Source organism: Nycticebus coucang, chromosome 12, assembly GCF_027406575.1.
Source record: "Nycticebus coucang isolate mNycCou1 chromosome 12, mNycCou1.pri, whole genome shotgun sequence".
Lineage (NCBI taxonomy): Eukaryota > Metazoa > Chordata > Mammalia > Primates > Lorisidae > Nycticebus > Nycticebus coucang.
The window spans coordinates 95,654,302-95,674,405 of NC_069791.1; the positions used below are offsets into that span (position 1 = coordinate 95,654,302).

The 20,104-nt window shown below is 45.5% G+C and overlaps 1 protein-coding gene across 2 annotated transcripts in view; it reads right to left on the reverse strand.

Annotated features, from left to right (window-relative positions):
• Positions 1-20,104, reverse strand: part of BMERB1 (bMERB domain containing 1) — a 148,020-nt gene that overhangs the window by 32,590 nt on the left and 95,326 nt on the right. For both annotated transcript variants that reach the window (XM_053556378.1, XM_053556379.1), the window contains exon 2: positions 9,468-9,591. In XM_053556378.1, coding sequence (XP_053412353.1) covers positions 9,468-9,591 — 124 coding nt within the window. The remainder of the gene's footprint in view (positions 1-9,467; positions 9,592-20,104) is intronic.

Sequence of the window (20,104 nt, forward strand, 5' to 3'; positions counted from 1 at the left end):
TCCTGGCCTCAGGCAATCTTCCCATCTTAGCCTCCCAGAGTGCTAGGATTCCAGGCGTGAGCCACTGCGTCCAATCTGACCCAACTTTTATAAGGTACATAGAGTTATCAACATCACAGCGACAAAAGAGCTAGCTAAAACACCCTTTTAAGATTAAATTTTAATGAAATAGACCTTTAATGGATGCCTAAAGCAGGCTCTTTAATTTTTCCTCCATCTTTGCTAATCTTACAGGAAAAGTAATATATGTAACGTAAAACGTGTATAAACTATGACATTGACATTTTTCCATGTATCAATAAGTTGTCTGATAGTAGCCCAATGTACCTTTCAGAAAATAATTGTATATTATAGTAAAAATAATAGCAATCATGCCTTAGATGTTCTTTATCAAACTCTTTTCAGACATTACTCCTGTAAAATATTTTTTTGTAATTTTCTATGGTTCTTAAGCTGTTTACTACAGAAAATAAATCACAGAAAAGAAAAAAAAATTACATACAGAGAAAATAGAATAATGGTTATCACCTGGACTGTGGAGTGTGTGTGGGGGATGAAACACCCATTATTTTTTTTAATGGGTGTTTCAGTTTTGGAAGATGAAAAAGTGCTGCAGAGGGATGGTGGTGATGGTTGCACATAATGTAACACTTAAAAATGGTTAAGATAGTGAATATTATTATATATAGAGGGTGCCAAAAATGTATATACATTTGAAGAAAAGGAAGAAAACATATTAAAATTGTAATACTCAATATATACCATAATGTTTGTTATATAATGTATCTTGCATCTCTTGTAATGTTAGAAATCAAACATAACTTGAGTATTACAATTTTAACACAATTTTCTCCTTTATTTATTTATTTATTTGCAGTTTTTGGCCGGGGCTGGGTTTGAACCCACCACCTCTGGCATATGGGGCCGGCGCCCTACTCCTTTGAGCCATAGGCGCTGCCCAATTTTCTCCTTTATTAACATGTGCATACATTTTTGGGGTACCCTTTATATTTAACAATAAAAAATATGGAAGAAAAATGTATGTGAGCTATATACAAAAACATAAACATATACGTACAGCTTATGGAATAATAAAGCAGTTAATGATCCCTTCACCCTGTTTAAGTAATCATTTGCATATGACTCTTAAACACTTTGGTAGGTCCCTTAACCTTATCTTTTCCTCATTCCCTCAGAGGTAAGCGGGACTCCAAATTTGCATTAATGCTTTTTATTTTTATAGTTTACCGCCCACGTGTGAATGCTTACATGCTATATTTTTTAGTTTTATAAATGTTATATAAATCTACTGCTCAATCTTGCTTTTGAGATGCATTCATGTTATTACCTGTTATTGCCCATTCAATTTTCAGTGCTGTACAGTATTCCACAGAACAACAAGACCATGACTGGCATGCCCTTTCTTCTGCTGAAAAACATAGGAGTTGTTTCCAGTCATTGGTGTTGCAAACAAGGCAGTTATGAACCTTTTGGAACAGTCCTCCTAATGCTCTTGTGTAAAGTTTCTTTAGGGCAGGGATGCTCTAAAGTTTCTTTAGGGCAGGGATGCTCTAAAGTTTCTTTAGGGCAGGGATGCTCTAATAGAACTTTTTACAACAATAGAAATGGTCTATAAAAATATGTGCTTTCTCTAGAGCTAACACATGCTGACGGACACTGACATCCCCCCTTAACGAGGTGTGGGGGCAGGTGGGGGTGCATGCATTTATCAGATCTACTTGGATAAATGTGGTAAAAATACGTGCTTTCTGATAGGGTAGCCACTGGCCATAATTTAACCAGCGAGTACTTGAAATATGATGGGAGCTACTAAGGAGTTGCATTTTAAATTATTTAATTATAATTAAGTTGAAATAGCCACGTGAGGCTAGCGGATAATCAGTTATCCAGGACAGCTGCAGGTTCTACCCAGGAGTTAAACTGCAGGTTGTACAGTGAGCACGTGTTCATCTTTACTAGGTTATCACAGAACTGTTTTCTAAAGTGAGAGAGCCAATTTCCCTTTATCTCAGTCTTTCCCAACACCCTGGCTCTTTGCTAACCAGATAAAGTATCCAGATGAAAATTTCTGAGCATGAACAGGATTCTATTAGTCAGGCTTTTCCAGAGAAACGGGACCAATAGAATTTTATAGGTAGATATATTCATTATAAGGATTTGGCTCATGTGATTATGAAGGCTGAGAAGTCCCAAGAACACCATCGGCTATCTGGAGGCCCAGGAGAGCTGAGGGTGTTAAGTGTCAATCCCAAGGCTGATAGGCCCCAGGCCCATGAAGAGCTGATGTTTCACTTAGAGTCCAAAGGCTGGAAAAGACCCACATCCAATCTCAAGATGGGCAGGAGGAGTTGCCTCTTACTCAGCCTTTTTGGTCTATTTAGGCCTTCAACTGATTGGGTGCACCCCACCTACAGCACATTGGGAAGGGCCATCTGCTTCACTCAGTCTACCAATGTGAATGTTAATCTCATCCAGAAACACCCTCACACACGCACACTCAGAATAATGTTTGACCAAATGTCCAGGCTCCCTGCGGCCCAGTCAAATTGACACAAAAAATTAACCACAAGGGGGTCTCATATGGTGATGTTCCTCCTAACCCACCAGAGCCCATGTGGTTCATAGGCAAACCCTCAGAGCCAAAGAATGAATTTATAGTGAGACAGTCAGAGCTTCCAGAGAGAAGAGTTTCCTTTCCTGAAATTTGTTCTGATTGTGGAAGACAACTTGTGTGTAGTAGGAGCAGCTAGCTTGTTGAGTAGGGGACATTTCTCTCTCCATCCAGTCAACCTAGATGCTCACCCTAAACCCCACCTCCCAGCACATTTAGAAACTCAGCAGGAGGGTCCTTCCATTCAGAGGTCTAGCCTAGAACACTCTCCATCCTTTCTTTCCCCTTCCTTCAAGGACTCCCTCCTTCCCTCCCTCCTCTACTCCTCAAATTCTTGTATATTTTGTCCAAGATAAATTGCTTTGTAGATCTTCTGCAATTAAGGGCCTCTCTTCCCACCTGATATGTACAGTGGCTCTGGCAATGGTGACCTGTTCCTAGGAGAAGGTATTTAAAACTAGAGTGCAACTGGAGTGACGCAGAACCCCCGAATGTGGCTGAGATGTGTCAAGTTACATAAACGCACGTTTCATTTTGCCCTTGGCTCGAAGCTCTGCCTAACAGACCAGAATTATCAGCTCATTAGAGGGGAGGGAGGAAAAATGCAGGTTCATAAAGACAATTTTTTAAAATAATAATAAAATCAAGGCCCTAGGGTAGAGTTGTACTTAGTGGTTGAGAGCCACTCTTGGAGAATCAGTCCATTCTAAGAGGTCTCAAAGAGGATGCTCTAAGCCCTGGCTTCTTTCAGGGAGAGGAATCTTTTCTGAGAATTGTCTAGACCTGGCTAAGCAGCCCTGATCTGCGCTCCCTCAAAGCACTATGTTGATAATGAAATGAGGTAAGGGAATTTTGATTTGTTTACTACCTAGGAAGAGCCACCAGCTTTATAGGTGTCATCTCTTTTTAACCCTTGCTATAACACTGCCGGAGAGACATCACTGTCCCCATTGTACAGATGGGGAAAGGGAGGCTGAAAGAGGGCAACATATTTGCTCTAGGCCAACACAGTTGGTAAGAGGTAGAACTTGGATCCAAAACCATTTGAGAGACCCTGTAGCTTGAGGGTTGAGACTGTGGACTTCAGACTCAGAATGTCTGGGTTCTATCATTGTCTGCTATTTAATGAAAGCTGCTCAACCCTGAATGAGTGACTTGACCTCTTTGTACCTCAGTTTCCTCATCTATAAACGCTGCTGTCTATGATTCATGTACTTTCCATCACCCTATCTTGACTCTCTGCCAGGTTCCTGGGATCTGACCTCTACACCACACTGGATCCTTCTTAATAAAATTTACTGAAGTTCAAGCCCAGGGTCTGGGCATATTGGGACTCAGGGCTGTGTTCCTGAAATACGTCTTTTGCACGCCCACATCCCCTGCCTTCTGCAGTTCTCTCTGGCTGATTAAAACCTGTGCCCAGAGTAAGCTGAAGGACAAGGCACACTGTCCTGTTTATGAAAATTTAGCAAGCGGGTGTTAAAGAAAGATAACCACCTCCCACGCCCATTCGGAGGTCCAAGAGACTTAATCATCTGAAATCCAGATAAACAGCAGGAGAGGGATGGTATACAAGGTGCAGAAAAGCTAAGGCGGGCAGCCGGGGGCTGCAAGAGGAGTTATTAAAAGCTAATGATGTGATTCAGGGCAGGAATGAAGGCTGAGATAATGAGTCTGAGGTTGTTGACAGAGAGTTCTTGCCCAAAGTAGTACGGGAGAAGGGGCAGGGAGAGGAAAAAGCAAGCTTCCAGCATATCTCCCAGATGATTGCCACCTACTCCAGAGGTGGTTTCGTGATACTAAAAGGTTTATTGACTTCTTCCAATAAAGTTCATAAAATTGCCAAACCTCAAGAGAGGTCTCCAAAAGCTATTTTGCAAGCTAGCAACCAGAGGACAAGCTAAGGGAAGTCAGCCAGAGAAGTCACACTGGATCTCTGGCATGGGGCACACCTGCCACCTGGGGGAGTCACTCATAGCTCACTCATCTATGAACCTGACCTCGTGGGCCTGACTCAGGGCAAGAAGGTGTGCTGGGAGCGACTCCTGATTTGTCCTTCCACCAGGAAGCACTTGAAGTAGGTTATGTGACAATGCATGTGAAGCAATCAAGAAATGTCAACTATTGTGGTTCAAGAGAATCTTTATGAGAACAAGGCTCTGCAGAAAATTCCTCATCATTTTAAGCTCCAAGATAAAACACCTATGTCCAGAGAAAGGGGACAGAACAGTCCAAAGCCTGACTCAGTAGCATCCATTCAATGTTCACCACACTCAACTCAAGAGGGCAGAACAAGACAAAACCTGACATGGAATGAGGGCATCCAGCTAGGGGTTGCCTATGCATGTTAGAAGGACAAACAAAGAGAAAAGGGGTCCTTGTGTTGGGAATAAAGATAACAGAATAGCCTACGGTTGAGGGCTCTGCCTTTAAGACCAACATCGTGGGTTCAAATCCTGGTTCTGCTCATGCTAGCCGGTGGCCACCTTGAATAAGTCACTTTTTCACCTGTTTCCTCATTCTTAAAAAAAGAAAGAATAAGACCGGGCATGGTGGCTCGTGTCTGTAATCATAGCACTCTGGGGGGCTGAGGCGGGTAGATCACGTGAACTCACAAGGTCAAGACCAGCTGGAGCAAGAATGAGACCCCATCTCAAAAAAAAATAGCCAGGCGTTGTGGTGGGCACCTGTAGTCCCAGCTACTTGGAAGGCTGAGGCAAGAGGATTGCTTGAGCCCAGGAATTTGAGGTTGCTGTGAACTATGATGCCACGGTACTCTACCCAGGGTGACAAAGTGAGACTCTGTCTCCAAAAAAAATGGAAGGAATAAACCCCACCTCATCAGGGCTCTCGTGAGGATTCAATAAGCTAAAATAGGGGAGCAAATGGGTTTAATGTATGTAGCAGGCTGTGTGGGATTATCAGTGTGCCCCATAAACAGCAACTCTTAAGGGCTTTGTTGTGTGCCCAAGGTCACCAGCCAAGAATAAGGAAGAGCCAGGATGATTCCTGAACCCAGGTCACCTGAGTTCCTGCCAGTTTCCTGGGAATGGGTGAATCTCCCTCTTCTTCCTCACTGTCCTGGCAGGAAGATGGAAGAACAGACAGAGCCTGTGAATCCTGGACGAAAGAGCAAGGCAGAGTGGCCAGGACAAGGAAAGCCCACAAAAGAAAGGATAATTCTAAAGACAGTGGGCTATAGGATGTGGGGAAGGCAGCGGACACTGGACTCATTTTTGAAAGTCAACATGGCTAGAGGCCACGGAGCGAGAGGCAGCCTCAGCCTCACACCCGCTCCATGGGAGCTGATGGGGATTAATTACTTCAGAACAGGTGTGACAAATGATCCCGCTGTGGTGATTACAGCTTTGGTCACTGGGAGTATTTCAGCCAAGGGCTGTCACATTCCTGTCACTTGGAACTTCCTTTCCTGAGCCTGAAAATGCTTACCGGGGTCTGAAATTTTCTCTCTCTCCCCTAATGCTATGCCCTGGGGTCTCGTGTGTGAGTGTGCATGCATGCACATGGGCCTGTGTGTGAGCAGGTGGCTGGGGTGAGCATGGAATGTGAATGTATAATTTATTGCACACTTGAAGAACATTAATGAGCCTAATAAGTGCCAGGTACTGCTCAAGGTGCTGGGAAGATACAATGGTGACAAAAACACATAAGATCTCTGCCTTCACGGAGCTTAGGCTCTTAAGGAACTAGCTTGGTAGATCTTGTAAAGTGTCCTTCCTCCCTTCCTTCCTTCTTTGATTTACTCACCTAATAAACGTTCTGGAGTCAGACTGCATCCTAGTTTGGCTGCTCACTAGCTACCACATCCTTGGACAAATTTCTTAACCTCTAACACCTTCTTCTCCAAAAAACAAAGATAACAAGCTGGGCACAGTGGCTCACACCTATAATCCTAGCACTCCGGGAGTCTGAGGCAGGTGGATTGCTTGAGCTCAGGAGTTTGAGACCAGCCTGAGCACGAGCAAGAACCATCTCTACTAAAACTAGATGGTTTGGGGTGGGTGCCTGTAGTCCCAGCTACTCAGGAGGCTAAGGCGGGAGGACTGCTTGAGCCCAGTAGTTTGAGGTTGCTGTGAGCCATGACATCGTGGCACTCTAACCAGGGAGTCCAGAGTGCAACTGTCTAAAAAAAAAAAAAAATATATATATATACACACACACACACACACACACACATATATATATATGGATAACAACAGGACCGCCCCCCTACTGCTATGGAAGGACCAGCCCTGAGAAATAGCTGAGAAACTGAATTCAAGAGTGGATTTGGCCTGGAAGGCCAAGGGTGATGGATGAAGAGTTTGTCCACATCTGTGTGTGCTGTGTCCTCTATCCTGACTGCCTTAGACTCCATTGTGTATCTCTGACTGAGATGGCTGAGGTGGGGGCACCTCCCCCAGGGATACACTCTACCACCATGGGCGGGGGGAGTGTCACTATCATGAAATACACTCTGTAGAACTCCAGCAGGACTTCCGGAGGATATCCTCAAGACCACACTGACTGAAGTCCTTCTGCATCCTTTAGACCCCGCAGGCTATGTGCTGATTTTGTGAGGACATTTTTTGCACATCTGTGGTGTTGGATATTATGCACCGACCTTTTTTTTTTTCTCATCAGCTTTTGTGAGTGTCTATGTCATTGATGTGTGGCCCACGATAACTCTTTTTTTTTTTTTTGTAGAGACAGAGTCTCACCTTATCGCCCTCGATAGAGTGCCGTGGCGTCACACAGCTCACAGCAACCTCCAAATCCTTGGGCTTAGGCGATTCTCTTGCCTCAGCCTCCCGAGTAGCTGGGACTACAGGCGCCCGCCACAACGCCCGGCTACCACGATAACTCTTAATTCTTCCAATGTGCAACAGAGAAAAAAAAGAAAGGTTGGACACTCCTGCTTTAGAAGATTTGATTTATTCGAGTGTCTACTGTTGACTTTTGTCCTTAAGTGGTTGGATTCCCTCACAGGCTTGGTAAGGAAATGTAGTGAGGTCCCAAGTCAAGAGCTCAGTGCAGTGCCTGGCCCAGAGCTAGCACTTGAGAAATGGTTGATAAACTTGTCCTTAAGCACGTGCTGTGTGCCAAGCATGTGCCAGATGCCAGGAGTAATGCACGTGTGTGTGTGTGTGTGTGAGAGAGAGTGCTTCATGGGTGCACGTGCAAAGGTCAATAAATGCAATGTGGCAGCCCTTGTTTCCACAGCAGCAAAACCAACGCCCTTGAACACTTTTAGTCTATACTTTAAAACACAATTCCTGTTCTGTCTTCCGTTTTAAAAACTGGGAGGATTGTTTCTGAATGCTCATGTATCAATTTAGCTTATTTTCAGACAAAAGACAAAAGGGTGTTTCTTATCCCTAAAGTGGGAATGTTCTAGAACCTTCCTCTGAGGCTCCTGGGAAGAAGGGATCATGCCCATGAAGCATTTAGCACAGTCTGGCTCATACAAAGAGCTGAATAAATGGCAGCTTGAATGATGCAGGTCATCTTATGGGGTAACAGAGAAGGTCATGAAGCCCAGAGAGATTTTGAGTGTTGAAGGCATGAAGAGTTGGTTATGAACCCTCGTTCCCACATTTACTAGCTGGGAGAACTTGGACAGGTGTTTAACTTCCTCCTCATCAAAATGGGCTTCACTGGGGGGTGAAAATGGCTTCAAAATGGCTTTATGAAGGGTCAGTGATAGAGTTGGGTGGGGGGAGGTGGGAGGGGCTTAGTGCCTGCCTGGAAAAAGTGATGTTCCTGCTGCTTCCAGGGGAGGTCAGGTGGGGAGCTGGCCAGGAGTGCAGGAAATTTTCCAGCCAGGTTGCCTCTTTCTTTTTTGCCCCCAAGACAGAGTCTCACTGGAATTATCTTAAGGAATTATCTTGGCAGATCTAATCAAAGTGTCCTTCCTCCCTCCCTTCCCTCAAATTCAAACCCCCTGCTCAAGTGATCCTCTTGCCTCAGCCTCCTAAATAGCTGAGACTACAGGCATGTGCCACCATGCCTGGTGATTTTTCTGTTTTTAGTAGAGATGGGGGCTCACTCTTCCTCGGGCTGGTCTCAAACTCCTGAGCTCAAGTGATCCTCCTGCCTGGGCGTCCAGAGTGCTGGGATTACAGGCATGAGCCACCGCACTGATTCCAGATTGGCTATTAACCCTCTGTTTTTACTTTGTTTTACTTTTAAGCTCTCATTGTTTAAAATGGCAGTTTCTCTTAAAAGACTACTATGATTTCTCTGGCATGCTGTGCTCTGCAGATAATGGACATTCCACTAATGCAGTGGTTCTCAACCTTCCTAATTGCCATGTTTTTACAAATGGAAAAAGGGTCGCGACCCACAGGTTGAGAACCACTGAACTAATAAAACTGTGAGGCAGATAATGACTCCCAAGAGGAGTGTTATTATTTTTCCCTCATTTTACAAATAAGGGAACTGGCTCAAAGGGCCTAAGTAACCTGCCCAAGTGGACCGTCTCTTTCTGATCTCAGGCTTATCTGAGTCCAGTGTGTGCATTCTCTTAATGACCCCAGCACAAGGTACCATCTCTGGGCTCCCTTCTCTTTCTTTCCCCTGCCCCCTTCTCCTATTCATAACATAGAAAGCTCTTGGAGTTCCTGGAATCAAACTAGTCCAAATTCAATCCCAACTTCCCAGTTTTGCTTAAAATGGGAGATGACAATACCAACTTCTCTGGGTAATAGTGAGAGTCAAATGAGATTTGATGCCTTTATCCCAGTGTCTGGCATGAAGTAGGCAATCGTATGTAGTAGGTTCTCCAGGCCCCTTCCCCTCACACCCCTCCTTTTCACTTCCCCAAAGCACTCACATGAACCTGAGCTCAGACTCCCGGCGCACCAGCACTTCCCGGAGGCGCTGGATTTTCGCCATCTCTAGCTCAATCTCCTCGGGCATCATGGTTGTCTCTGCCATGGAGATGATGTCCAGCTGACCTGTGCAGGAGAGACAAGACACAGGTGTCAGCACCCGGAGGCTACACTGGTTCTCAAGGCTTCCTGCACGCAGAACAGACCAAATCGTCATCCCAGGGAAAAGCCTTACTCGGCAACCATCACACACCACAAGAGCACACAGCCTTTGGCCTGGGCCGCACATCTGTATTTGTAAATGGCAATGCCCTTTAGACACTGGAAAACACATTTTGCAAAGGAACACTATGTGATGCCATGCAGAGGCTTAGATGGACTCCCCAAAACCCGCAGAAGGCTTTGTCAGCCCTTGCCTTGTCCCAGTTTCTGAGCCTCTGCTACCCTGCCCACAGCCACTTCACCCCGTCCCTGCCTCCGAGACCAATGCACACTCGAGGCAGAAGAAAGTTTTATAATAATTTTAAAATAATCTTAAAATAAGTACATATTTGTTGTAGAAAATTCAGATAATATAGTAGGCAAAAGAGAACAAAGTAAAAAAGTGATCTGCAACAGCACTGCCCAAAGAGAACCACTGCTGATATTCTGAGGGACATTCTTCCAGGCTGTTACAGTCAGAGCTGTTTGTATGTTACCATGTGCAGAAAACCATTTGTAAAAACTGTATTTCTTACCTCAGGTAAAGAAAGACTCTACATGTATATGTGTGTGCGTATCAGTCTGCTAAGGCTGCCATAACAAAATATCACAGGTTGGGTAATATAAACAGCAGCAGTTTATTTTGTCACAGTTCTAGAGGCTAGAGGTCCAAGATCAAGGTGCCAGCAGGACTGGTGTCTGGTGAGGGCTCCCTTCCCAGCCTGCAGACAGCTGCCTTCTCACAACGTGCTAGTGTGTGTATATGTGTGTGTGAAGATGGTGATGAGGGGGAGGGCTGGGACGTGGAGTGCAAGCCCTCCGGTGTCTCTTCTCCTAAAGACAAAGTGTCCAATTTCATATTTTCCCCATTCACCCATCTCCCCCTCTCCCTCCCCTTTACACAGTTGTTATAGTCCCTTGGGTGGTCAACTTACAGAGGTTCTACTTTATGGTCCTATATATGGTTCTACTATACGGTTCCTATGAACACTACGTATAAAATATATGCTCATATGTTTAATGTCCCCCTCCCCAACTCAACAGCAGGTTCTGAATTATCTTCTGTATCATCTATGTCGTGGAAACCTGGGAGCTCTCTGAAAACATAAAAGAAGCAGAAACGCTGAACTGAACGGGAAGAAAATCTCCAATAGGCCTATTATGGTAAGGCCAAAATTTCCTTAGAGGCCCCATCTCCAAATAAAGCCACACTGGGGGTTAGGGCTTCAACACAGGGATTTTTTTTTTTTGCAGTTTTGGATGAGTCTGGGCTTGAACCCACTACCCCCGGTATATGGGGCCGGCGCCTTACTCCTTAAGCCACAGGCGCCACCCTCAACACAGAAATTTTTATAACACATCTGCAAAGCAGAGCATCTGGCCCTGTAATATGAAAGGTAATATTAATAATGGCTGCATGCCTTCCAGACAGCTCTCATATGTAAGTGAGAGCCAGACATATTACCAGACATATTACCATGAACATTTTGGTGTGTATTCTTGCTGTGTGTGTATTACAATCTCTATCTATCTGTAGATAGATCTAAGTATATGGTAATTTATATGATTATATATTTTATATGTAGTGTTCAACTATAGGACCATACAGCAGAACCTCTATAAGTTGACCACCCAACAGAGTCTCACTACGTCGCCCTCAGTAGAGTGCCATGGCGTCACAGCTCCCAGCAACCTCAAACTCTTGGGCTTAAGCAATTTTCTTTCCTCAGCCTCCCAAGTAGCTGGGACCATAGGTGCCCACCATAATAGCCCGCCTGGCTATTTTTTTGTTGTAGTTGTCATTGTTGTTTAGCTGGCCGGGGCCGGGTTTGAACTGCCAGCCTTGGTGCATGTGGCCAGCACCGTAACCACTATGTTATGGGTGCCGAGTCTGTATAATTTTTTTCTTTTATGTATAATCTTTCTTTGTTGCCTGGGTTAGAGGGCCACGTCTGGGGTTTCACTCTTCTCGGGCTGGTCTCAAACTCCTGACCTTAAGCAAACCTCCCAACTTTGCCTCCCAGAGTGCTAGGTAGGAGCAACCTTACTCAGCCTAAAATGTATAATATCATACACAGACATGTGAGGTTTTTAAGACAAAAAATGTACACTAAAATCTTAGTAGTTAAAAATGTTAATATATGCATGGAAATATGCACACACGTATACCATTATATACGTATACACATATCCACCATTATCTAGCTCTTATTTTTATAATATGAAGTTAAGTCCTTGCCATTTTATTGCTTGGCTCTTTTCACTTTTGCCTGTTCTTGGATGTTCTTCTTAAGCAGTGTGAAAGGGTAGGTAGTTTTCTATTTGTGGCTGTGTCACGAATCACTTAGTCAATCTGCAGCCATTTCGGTTGTTTCCCACTTTTCTCCGCCATAAGCAGCCTGAGATGAGCCTTCTCAAAGCTAAATCTTCACACACATCTCAGAGTTCCTTTAGGCTCCATTTCAGGAGGGAATGGCTGGGTTTTAAGGGATGCAATATTCAAGGCTGTTTACAGGTAGCTGGGGAACCTTGGGAGAGGAGTTATCCTTGCTTTCCTCTGCCACCAAAGTATCATTACTAGTATCTGTCAACTCCTTGCACAGTTATCCCCGAGGTCAGGCCCCACCCTGCATCTCAGTTCTGTTGCCAGGCATTGTCTTTGGAGAGTTGCCCTCTTTCTACCTGTCTTTCTCCTGTGGCTGGGGGGATCTGGCCCCCCACACCTATACAGGGCTCTGGGCACTGTGATCTGTAGGCTTCCCTGAAGTCCTCTGCCTGCCCTGATCTGGAAGCACCATCTGCGCCCAGGAGCCCTCATGACCCTCCTGGCCCTGAGCTGTCCAGCAGGCATCAGATTTTGGGTGAGTTGGCACACCCTTCCAGCACCCACCCCCGAGGCGTCCGTTCCACGTGAGAAAATGACGTGTCTCCCCTCCACCGATCAAAACTCCTCATTTTGCTGAAGAGTCAGGAGGGGAGCAATTCCCCATAGTCGGTGCCTGCATTGAAAGGACTGGCCTCCCTTCATCCTCTCTGGGGCAATTCCCAATTTGTAAGAGAAATAATGACAAAGGCGATGAGAAAAGGCCAGGGAATTAGTTGGGGAGAAGAAATGTTGGCCTGATGGTCAAAGGCCTGTTGGAGATTTTCTCTCCTTTTGGTGCAGTGTCCCAGAGCAATGTCTATTTCTTTTATATTTTCGGAAAACTCCAGGATTTCACAGCATAGATGAATGTAGCACACAGGCAGTGCAGAACTTGCTGCACACTGGGGGAAGGGGGGAGGGAGGTATTGAGCAACTGTGTGAACAGAAGGGAAAACATGAAATTGGAGAGCCTTACCACCGTCTCCTCCCTGCCTAAGGATTGCAGGTCCTGAGGACTATCTGGCCATCTGGCTGAGCTGGTGCCTGAGAAGCGTGAAAAGGAAGATGTAGTGGAGGGAGAGGTCAGAGGAGCTGTCTCAGGCTGTGACTGTCTACAGAAGAGTTGTAGGAAACGTTCCATGCGATGTGCTGGGTAAAGACCTCCTTGGGGTCATTGGGTTAAGCTTTAAGGCCCCTGGAATCAGATTCGGGGTCCTATTGCCCCTGACACCATGCTAAGATGGTTCCTGGGTTTGGAACAATAAGTCCTGGTTTGAACAAGGAGGGAAGGATAGGATAAAGATATTAATATGTATTGATCATTCCTGTGTGCCGAGACCCAACCAGGTGAGAGGAGCAGCTCCATGAACTCTGAAAACAGGACAACTGAGGACTGTGGTGATCTGGGGGTGGGGAGCAGGGGGGATCCCATAATCAGATGTCCCAGCATGGTCCCTCCCTAGCTGTATGGCCTTGGGAGCATTTGTTAACCTCTCAGTGGCTGAGTTTCTCCTCTGTACACATGAGGATGAGAAGAGACCCCACCACCCAGGGCAGCTGTGAGGAACGAATTAACCAGGGCTTCTCTTCTAATCCTCACCACAAGCCAGCAGGATTGGTTATGTTCTCATTCTTATAAATAGGGAAACAAAGGCTCAGAGCTGGCAAGAGAAAAAGCTGAGCCCATGTCTGGCTCTAAATTCATGCTCTTCGTCCCCATCCCAGCTACATCTGGTGCATATAAAGGTTCTACGTCCACACCTCCTATCCATTCATGTCTTACAGGCAAGGGTGGTGCCATAACAAATCACCAGCACCAGGGAGGCTTCAAACAGCAGAGACTGAGTTTCTCATGGCTCAGGAGGCCATAAGTCCAAAATCAAGGTGTTGGAAGGGCCGTGTTTTTTCCAAGGGCTCTAGGAAAGGATCCTTCTTTGTCTTTTCCAGCTCCTGGCAATCCTGACTCTTCCAGCCTCTGGTGACTCCTTGGCTGGCAGTAGCATCACTCCAACCTCTATCTCTGTTTTCATGTGCCCTTCCTCCTGGGAACTCTGTGTATCCTTTCCTGTATCAATGAATTTAGGGTCCACCCTAACACAGTGCGACCTCACCTGGGTCTTTATCTTAATTACCCCTGCAAAGACCTGATTTCCAAATAAGGTCCCATTCTGACATCTAGATGGATGTGAATTTTAGGAGGCTGTTAACCCACCACAAGGACAGACAGCTGCTGGCTTGCCAGCTCCCTAACAGCAAAGTCACTCTCTCCAAGGGCTTTGGTCCCAGCACGTGGAGCATAGCCAAGGGGTGTGGGAAGTACATGGAGGAAGGGAGAGGACTGGGATCTGACAAAAGCCAGCTGGGCCCCAGAGTCAGAGATTCTCGCTCGATTGAGGCCAGTCATCCACCGAGTCTCTTCACCTTTTAGCATCACTTTCCTCCTCTGCACAGTGGGGTTCCATAGTCGCCCTGTGCTGGAGGCTTTATGCGTATTATCTCAGTTAATCCCGTATTTCAGATGACACATCCGAGGCTTAGAGAAGGAAAGTGACTCACTTAACATCACACAACCAGAACATTGCAGAGACCCATCTTGCTCGCTCACTCTCTCTTCTCCAACCTCCAAACCACGTGCCCTTAACCATATTTTACAGCCTTCTAGTGAGGGTTAAATGCATTTGCGGATGGGAAAGTGCCTAGTTAACCACCCTGCAGTATGAGCACCCTCATTTTTCACATCACAGTTCAGATGGGCAACCTGATTTCCAGGGGACAGACGCTGAAAATGGCAACACACCCTGGGGCGAGGCGTGGGACGAAGAGAATTAATCACACCCCGTGAATTGGCATTTTACCTCCATCCTCGGGGGAGGAGGGAGGTGGTGAGTGCCAGGCTCCAGGTGCCGAGATGAAAGTTTAGCTTTGATTTGGGGCAGAGAATGGGACTGAGACCTCTGCTGAAGGATGTTTTCCTTCCCCCACGAGGAGGGAACGAAGTCTAAACCTCCAATCAGGTAGGAAATGGAATCCTTTCTCACAGTGAGTACCCTGTGCCAGGCACAGTGCTAGGATCATGGCAAGCCTCGTCTCATTTAGTTTTGACAACATCCTAGGCCAAGGGCTGACACACTACAGCTAAGGTACCAGATCCAGCCTGAAGCCCAACATTGTAAGTAAAGTTTTATTGGAACATTAATTGTGCTCATTTGTTTATGGGTTATTCATGGCTGCTTTTGTGCTACGATAGCAGAATCAGGTACCTGCAACAGAGACCACATAGCTCACAAAGCCTCAAATGTTTCCTACTTGGCCCTTTACAGAAAAAGTTAAGAAACCCTGGTTTATTCAGAAAAAATAACAGCTAATATTTATCGAGCATTTATCACATGCCACTGTGAACTAAAATAAAATCCTAAACCCCCACCAACTGAGAAAACCCCCCTCTTGGCCAAGGGGACCCCAGAGAAACCTTAAGACTGAGTTCCTGGCCATGGAGGGGGAGATCAGAGATGCCTCAGACAAGATACCAAAGCCATGCAGGGTAAGGTTTAAATCACCTGCAGGGCATCAATTTGCTTCAGAGATCACCTGAGCCCATGCACGCCCAGTGGCTTATCTCTGATTAACAGACTCCTAATCTTAAACCATTCCAAGGCTGTAGACAAAGCTTCATTTCTTTCACCAATTACAAATCAAAGAAGCTTTGAATCCACTTGTAACCTATACCTCTGTTTGAGATGTCCTGTCTTTTGGGGCCAACCAATGTTCACCTTCCACGTACTGATTTATGATTTTACATGTAACTCCTGTCTCCATGAATGTATAAAACCAAATTCTAACCTGGCCAACTTGCATATTTTTTTTTTCTCAGGACCTCTTTCATTTTCTTTTTTTTTTTTTAATTTTTTTATTAAATCATAACTGTATACAATGATATGATTATGGGGCATCATACACTCACTTCGTAAACCATTTGACACATTTTTATCACAGTGGTTAACATAGCCTTTCCGGCGTTATCTCAGTTACTGTGCCAAAACATTTACATTCTACTCAGGACCTCTTGAGGCCCCGTGTTCCAGGCTGGCAGTCACACACATTTGCCTCAGAATAAAGCTCTTTTAATTATTTTACAGAGTATGGATTTTTTTTTCCATTAACACCAGGATTTGTGCATTACCTTATCTGATTCTCAAAACAGTCCTGGATGTCAGTGCTGTTATCCCACGTCATAGACGAGAAATCCAAGCTCAGGAAAAGGAGAAATTGATGGGGCTGAGATTTAAAACTAGATCTGTCCTACTCAGGAACTCTTGTTGTCATCAGTCAACTACATTGTATTACTTTTGGTCCTTGAAGAATAGCCATTCTCAAGCATTAGTGGCCATGGTGATTATTTGGGAAGGTTGTTAAAAAGGCGATTCCCTGCCCCTCCCCGCCAGGGATTAGGCTAAACCAAGGTGGCAGTGGGGGTGGGGAGGGGGTCACACACAGGGACCCTCATGGAGGAGGTCTACTGACCAGGCTGAAAATGCTGGGACAGGACATGAATAAATGAACAGCATTCAGTTTTCTTTCAGTCTGAACCTGTATGATAGAAGCTAGCATGATAAGATGTTCCTTCGTCCACCAGCTGCCAAGGAATGTTTCCATGCAGAGACCCAGTCATGGCAGGAGACAGGAGGGAAGCTTCAGGCTGGCTGGAGAAGATGGGCTCTACTGCACATCTCCCAACATGGCCTGCTTACTAAGTGGGGACAGCAAAACATCAAGGCACGGAAGTCCCCAGAGCTCCCACTGCCATCGCTGTCACTGAGCTCCCAGGGGCTGAGTCACTTCTGGGGGAAGAGGCAGCTAAATCCATCTTCCTATCCCCAGATGCCACCCCGGGGAGATGCACGCGTCGTGAGCAGCAGCAGCAGCAACAAACAAAAGAGCTGAGTGCTCAGGCAGGACAGGGACAAACCAGCAGGTTTAATCAATTATCGAGGAAATGTAAAGCTCCCCAGGGACACGATCGGTGGCGAAGATAACCCATGAGGGCTGGCAACAGCCTAGAAACTCCTAGTTTAAGTAGAGAGAGGGAGGGTAAAACTGCCAGGGACCAAAGAGAAGTCTGTCCTATTCTGTCTTCTCCAACTGTGGGTCACGGTAGGAATTTAAGCCCAGGGTGTCCTACACAATCTTTGCTCTTTTGCTTTTGCTTCGTAACAGTGCCTGGTGCAAGCCCCAGAGCTCACTCATAGTAAGCACGTGCTGTGAGCCACAAACTAGCTTTTATCAACCTCTCTTTCTAGATGAATAAAATGAGACTCAGCAACACACGTGTCATTGGCCACGGGCACTCAGCCGATGAGTGGCAGAGTTGGAACTCAAACCCAGATCCATCTGATTGGAAAGCCCATGCTCTAAAGGTCACAGGGCTATTGAATAGCATTTCCCAAACTCCAAACACTGCATGAAATTCACCACAGCCATGTCTTGTGGTCACTGTCACCTACTCAGGATTTCTAGATATTGACTTGTTTTACTCAAACTCCTTAAAGGAAATGTCGTGTCACATCCATAAGTTATTCTCAGTTGGCATAATCGGAAAATGGCCATACATATAAACCTGATGAAGATAGAGCAACATTATTAAATTCTGGATAAATACTGTGGCCTGCTCGAAGTTCAGACCAAAGTCTGATTTTTCTTTCTTAACAAAGAGAATTGGCAAGTACTGGAAGTGTTCGAGGCAGACCAGTATCAAACTGAGGCTTTCTTTTAGGTGATCAGAAAGGTTGATCATTGGGAAAAAGAGAATGGCTTTTCCGCAATGTAATTCTTTGATGTTTCAGGCTGGAAAAGCACATGAGTACCTTGGGGGCACCTATCCCACACCCTGGGAAAGATACTGTAGAATAAAACTCAAGCCTTTGTGTTGGAAGGGTCTTAGAGGTCATTGTATTCAGCCTTCTATTCACGTTGGGTAGGATATGGAATGATTTGGCAAGATGTGGTTCTGAGGGGCCCAAACTCTTGAGTTCTCATCAGAAATTACATAAGAACTGTTGGGGAGCCTAACACAGTCCTACTGAACCCTTTCCCCCCTCTCTCCTGAAACAAAGAACACAAAGTATCTAGTTAGCCCCACCCCTTGAAGAAATTCATGCCCAAGTAGCCTGACCCATCAAAGCCCCCCAGGCAAGCTGTGGAATTTGTCTTATGTCTGTATTCCCTTACAGCCCGTGAACGAGCCATGTCTCACGCACATGCCATCTTTGCACTGCCCAGATGGGCTGTCCCCTTTCAGTAACCCTGACCGATACTTCCTTGCTCAAGTCTCACTTCTGGGCACCACTGCTTCCTCCTTTCAAGAACTCAAGCCTGAAGGAGAATTCTCAGCCATGGGTCTGTCGATCCAGTCTTTTACTCAAAGATGACTTGACCATTTTGAGTAATTGTTTCAACCCAGCTCATATAAAAGAAGCGATTAAATTCATTTCAGCCTCTGGAATATCTTCCAAGAGCCTGGCCATAATAATTGCATGTAGAGGAAGAGGCTAGGGCCTGGGAGATCAGTGTTGGAGAAAATCAACTTCCACCTCCTATGTTCCTTTCTCTCGTTAGAACTTTTTTTATATATATAGGGTCTCACTATGTTGCCCGGGGTTAGCATCATCATAGCTCACTGCATCTCAAATTCCTGGGCTCAAGTGATCCTCCTGCCTCAGCCTCCCAAATAGCTGAGACTACAGACACCCACCATTACTCCAGGCTGATCTTATTTTTAATTTTTGTAGAGTCAGGGATCTCACTATGTGATGCTGGCTCCTGGCCTTGAGTGATGCTCTCACCTCAGCCTCCGAAATGCTGTGATTACAGATGTGGCTCACAGGTTAGGACTTTTAAATGCATTGTTTATTTTGCAATAACTTATAGGAAAGTTGCAAAAAGTATACAGCATTCCCCTATACCATTCACCCAATTCCCTTTATTGTTAACATTACTAAAAAACTGGCATTGGTGCATTGCCATTAACTATATTGTTAGAAATTTACCAATTTTATCTGTGGGCAGTGTTGGGGGGTCTAACACAGCCACACACAATTCCTCTCCCCTTCTCTTCCACCTCCTCTTCTTTTAAGGCAAAGACACAAAGGATCTGGCTAGCCCCACCCTCCAGAAGTTCCTCACCGAAAGACCCTAACTTCCCAGGCAAGCTGTGGAATTTGCCCACCTCTCCCGGCCCCATATAAAAAGGGTCTCTACCCCTAGGCACAGACACCATTGTTGCACTGCCTAGGTGGGTCACTCTCCCTTTTCGATAAACTTGGCCTGAATATCTGTGCGGCCTCCTCTCTGGACACCATCATTTACATCTTTCAGGCAGGTACTACCTATTCAAAACAGATTTACAAGAAAAATAAGATGAGAAAAGTGTTGGCATGTGCAGGAACCGTGGGAGCCAGGTCAGCCCTTGGAGAGGGCCAGAGAAGAGAGTGGCTACAGGTGTGTGGGGGGTTACTGTGTCCAGGTTTCACACTTAGACCCATCAATTGATGATTCTAGACCTCAATTTCTTCATCTGAAACATGAGGGCAATCATACCTATCTCACAGATGATTTACATAAGTGCCAGGAAAATGGAACAGTCTCTGTAACATCTGCTCTTACCATTCATTTAATAACCATGCCTCTAGAACCTGCTTTGTGACAGACAGCGCTCTAAGCAATGGAAATGAAACAACAAACAGAACAAACATCACTGCCCTTGTGGAGCTGACCTTCTAGCAAGCGGATCCTGTTATGGAGAAAGTTGCTTCCATACTTTGCAGTGTTCATCGGCTCAAGACAGACTCCCGTTCAAACCCCGGCTCTGTCTTCCACTAATTGTAAATGGCGAATTATTTAATCTCCCTAAGGCTCAGATTCCTCTTCTGTAAAATGAGAACCACGATACCACCTCACGAAGTTGCTGCTGTAGAGATGAGACAGCACGATACAGTTGTTCCTCAGCGTATTTGTGGGGGATGGGCTTCAGGACCCTCTTCAGCTACCAAAATCCTTGAATTTTCAGTTCCCTGATGT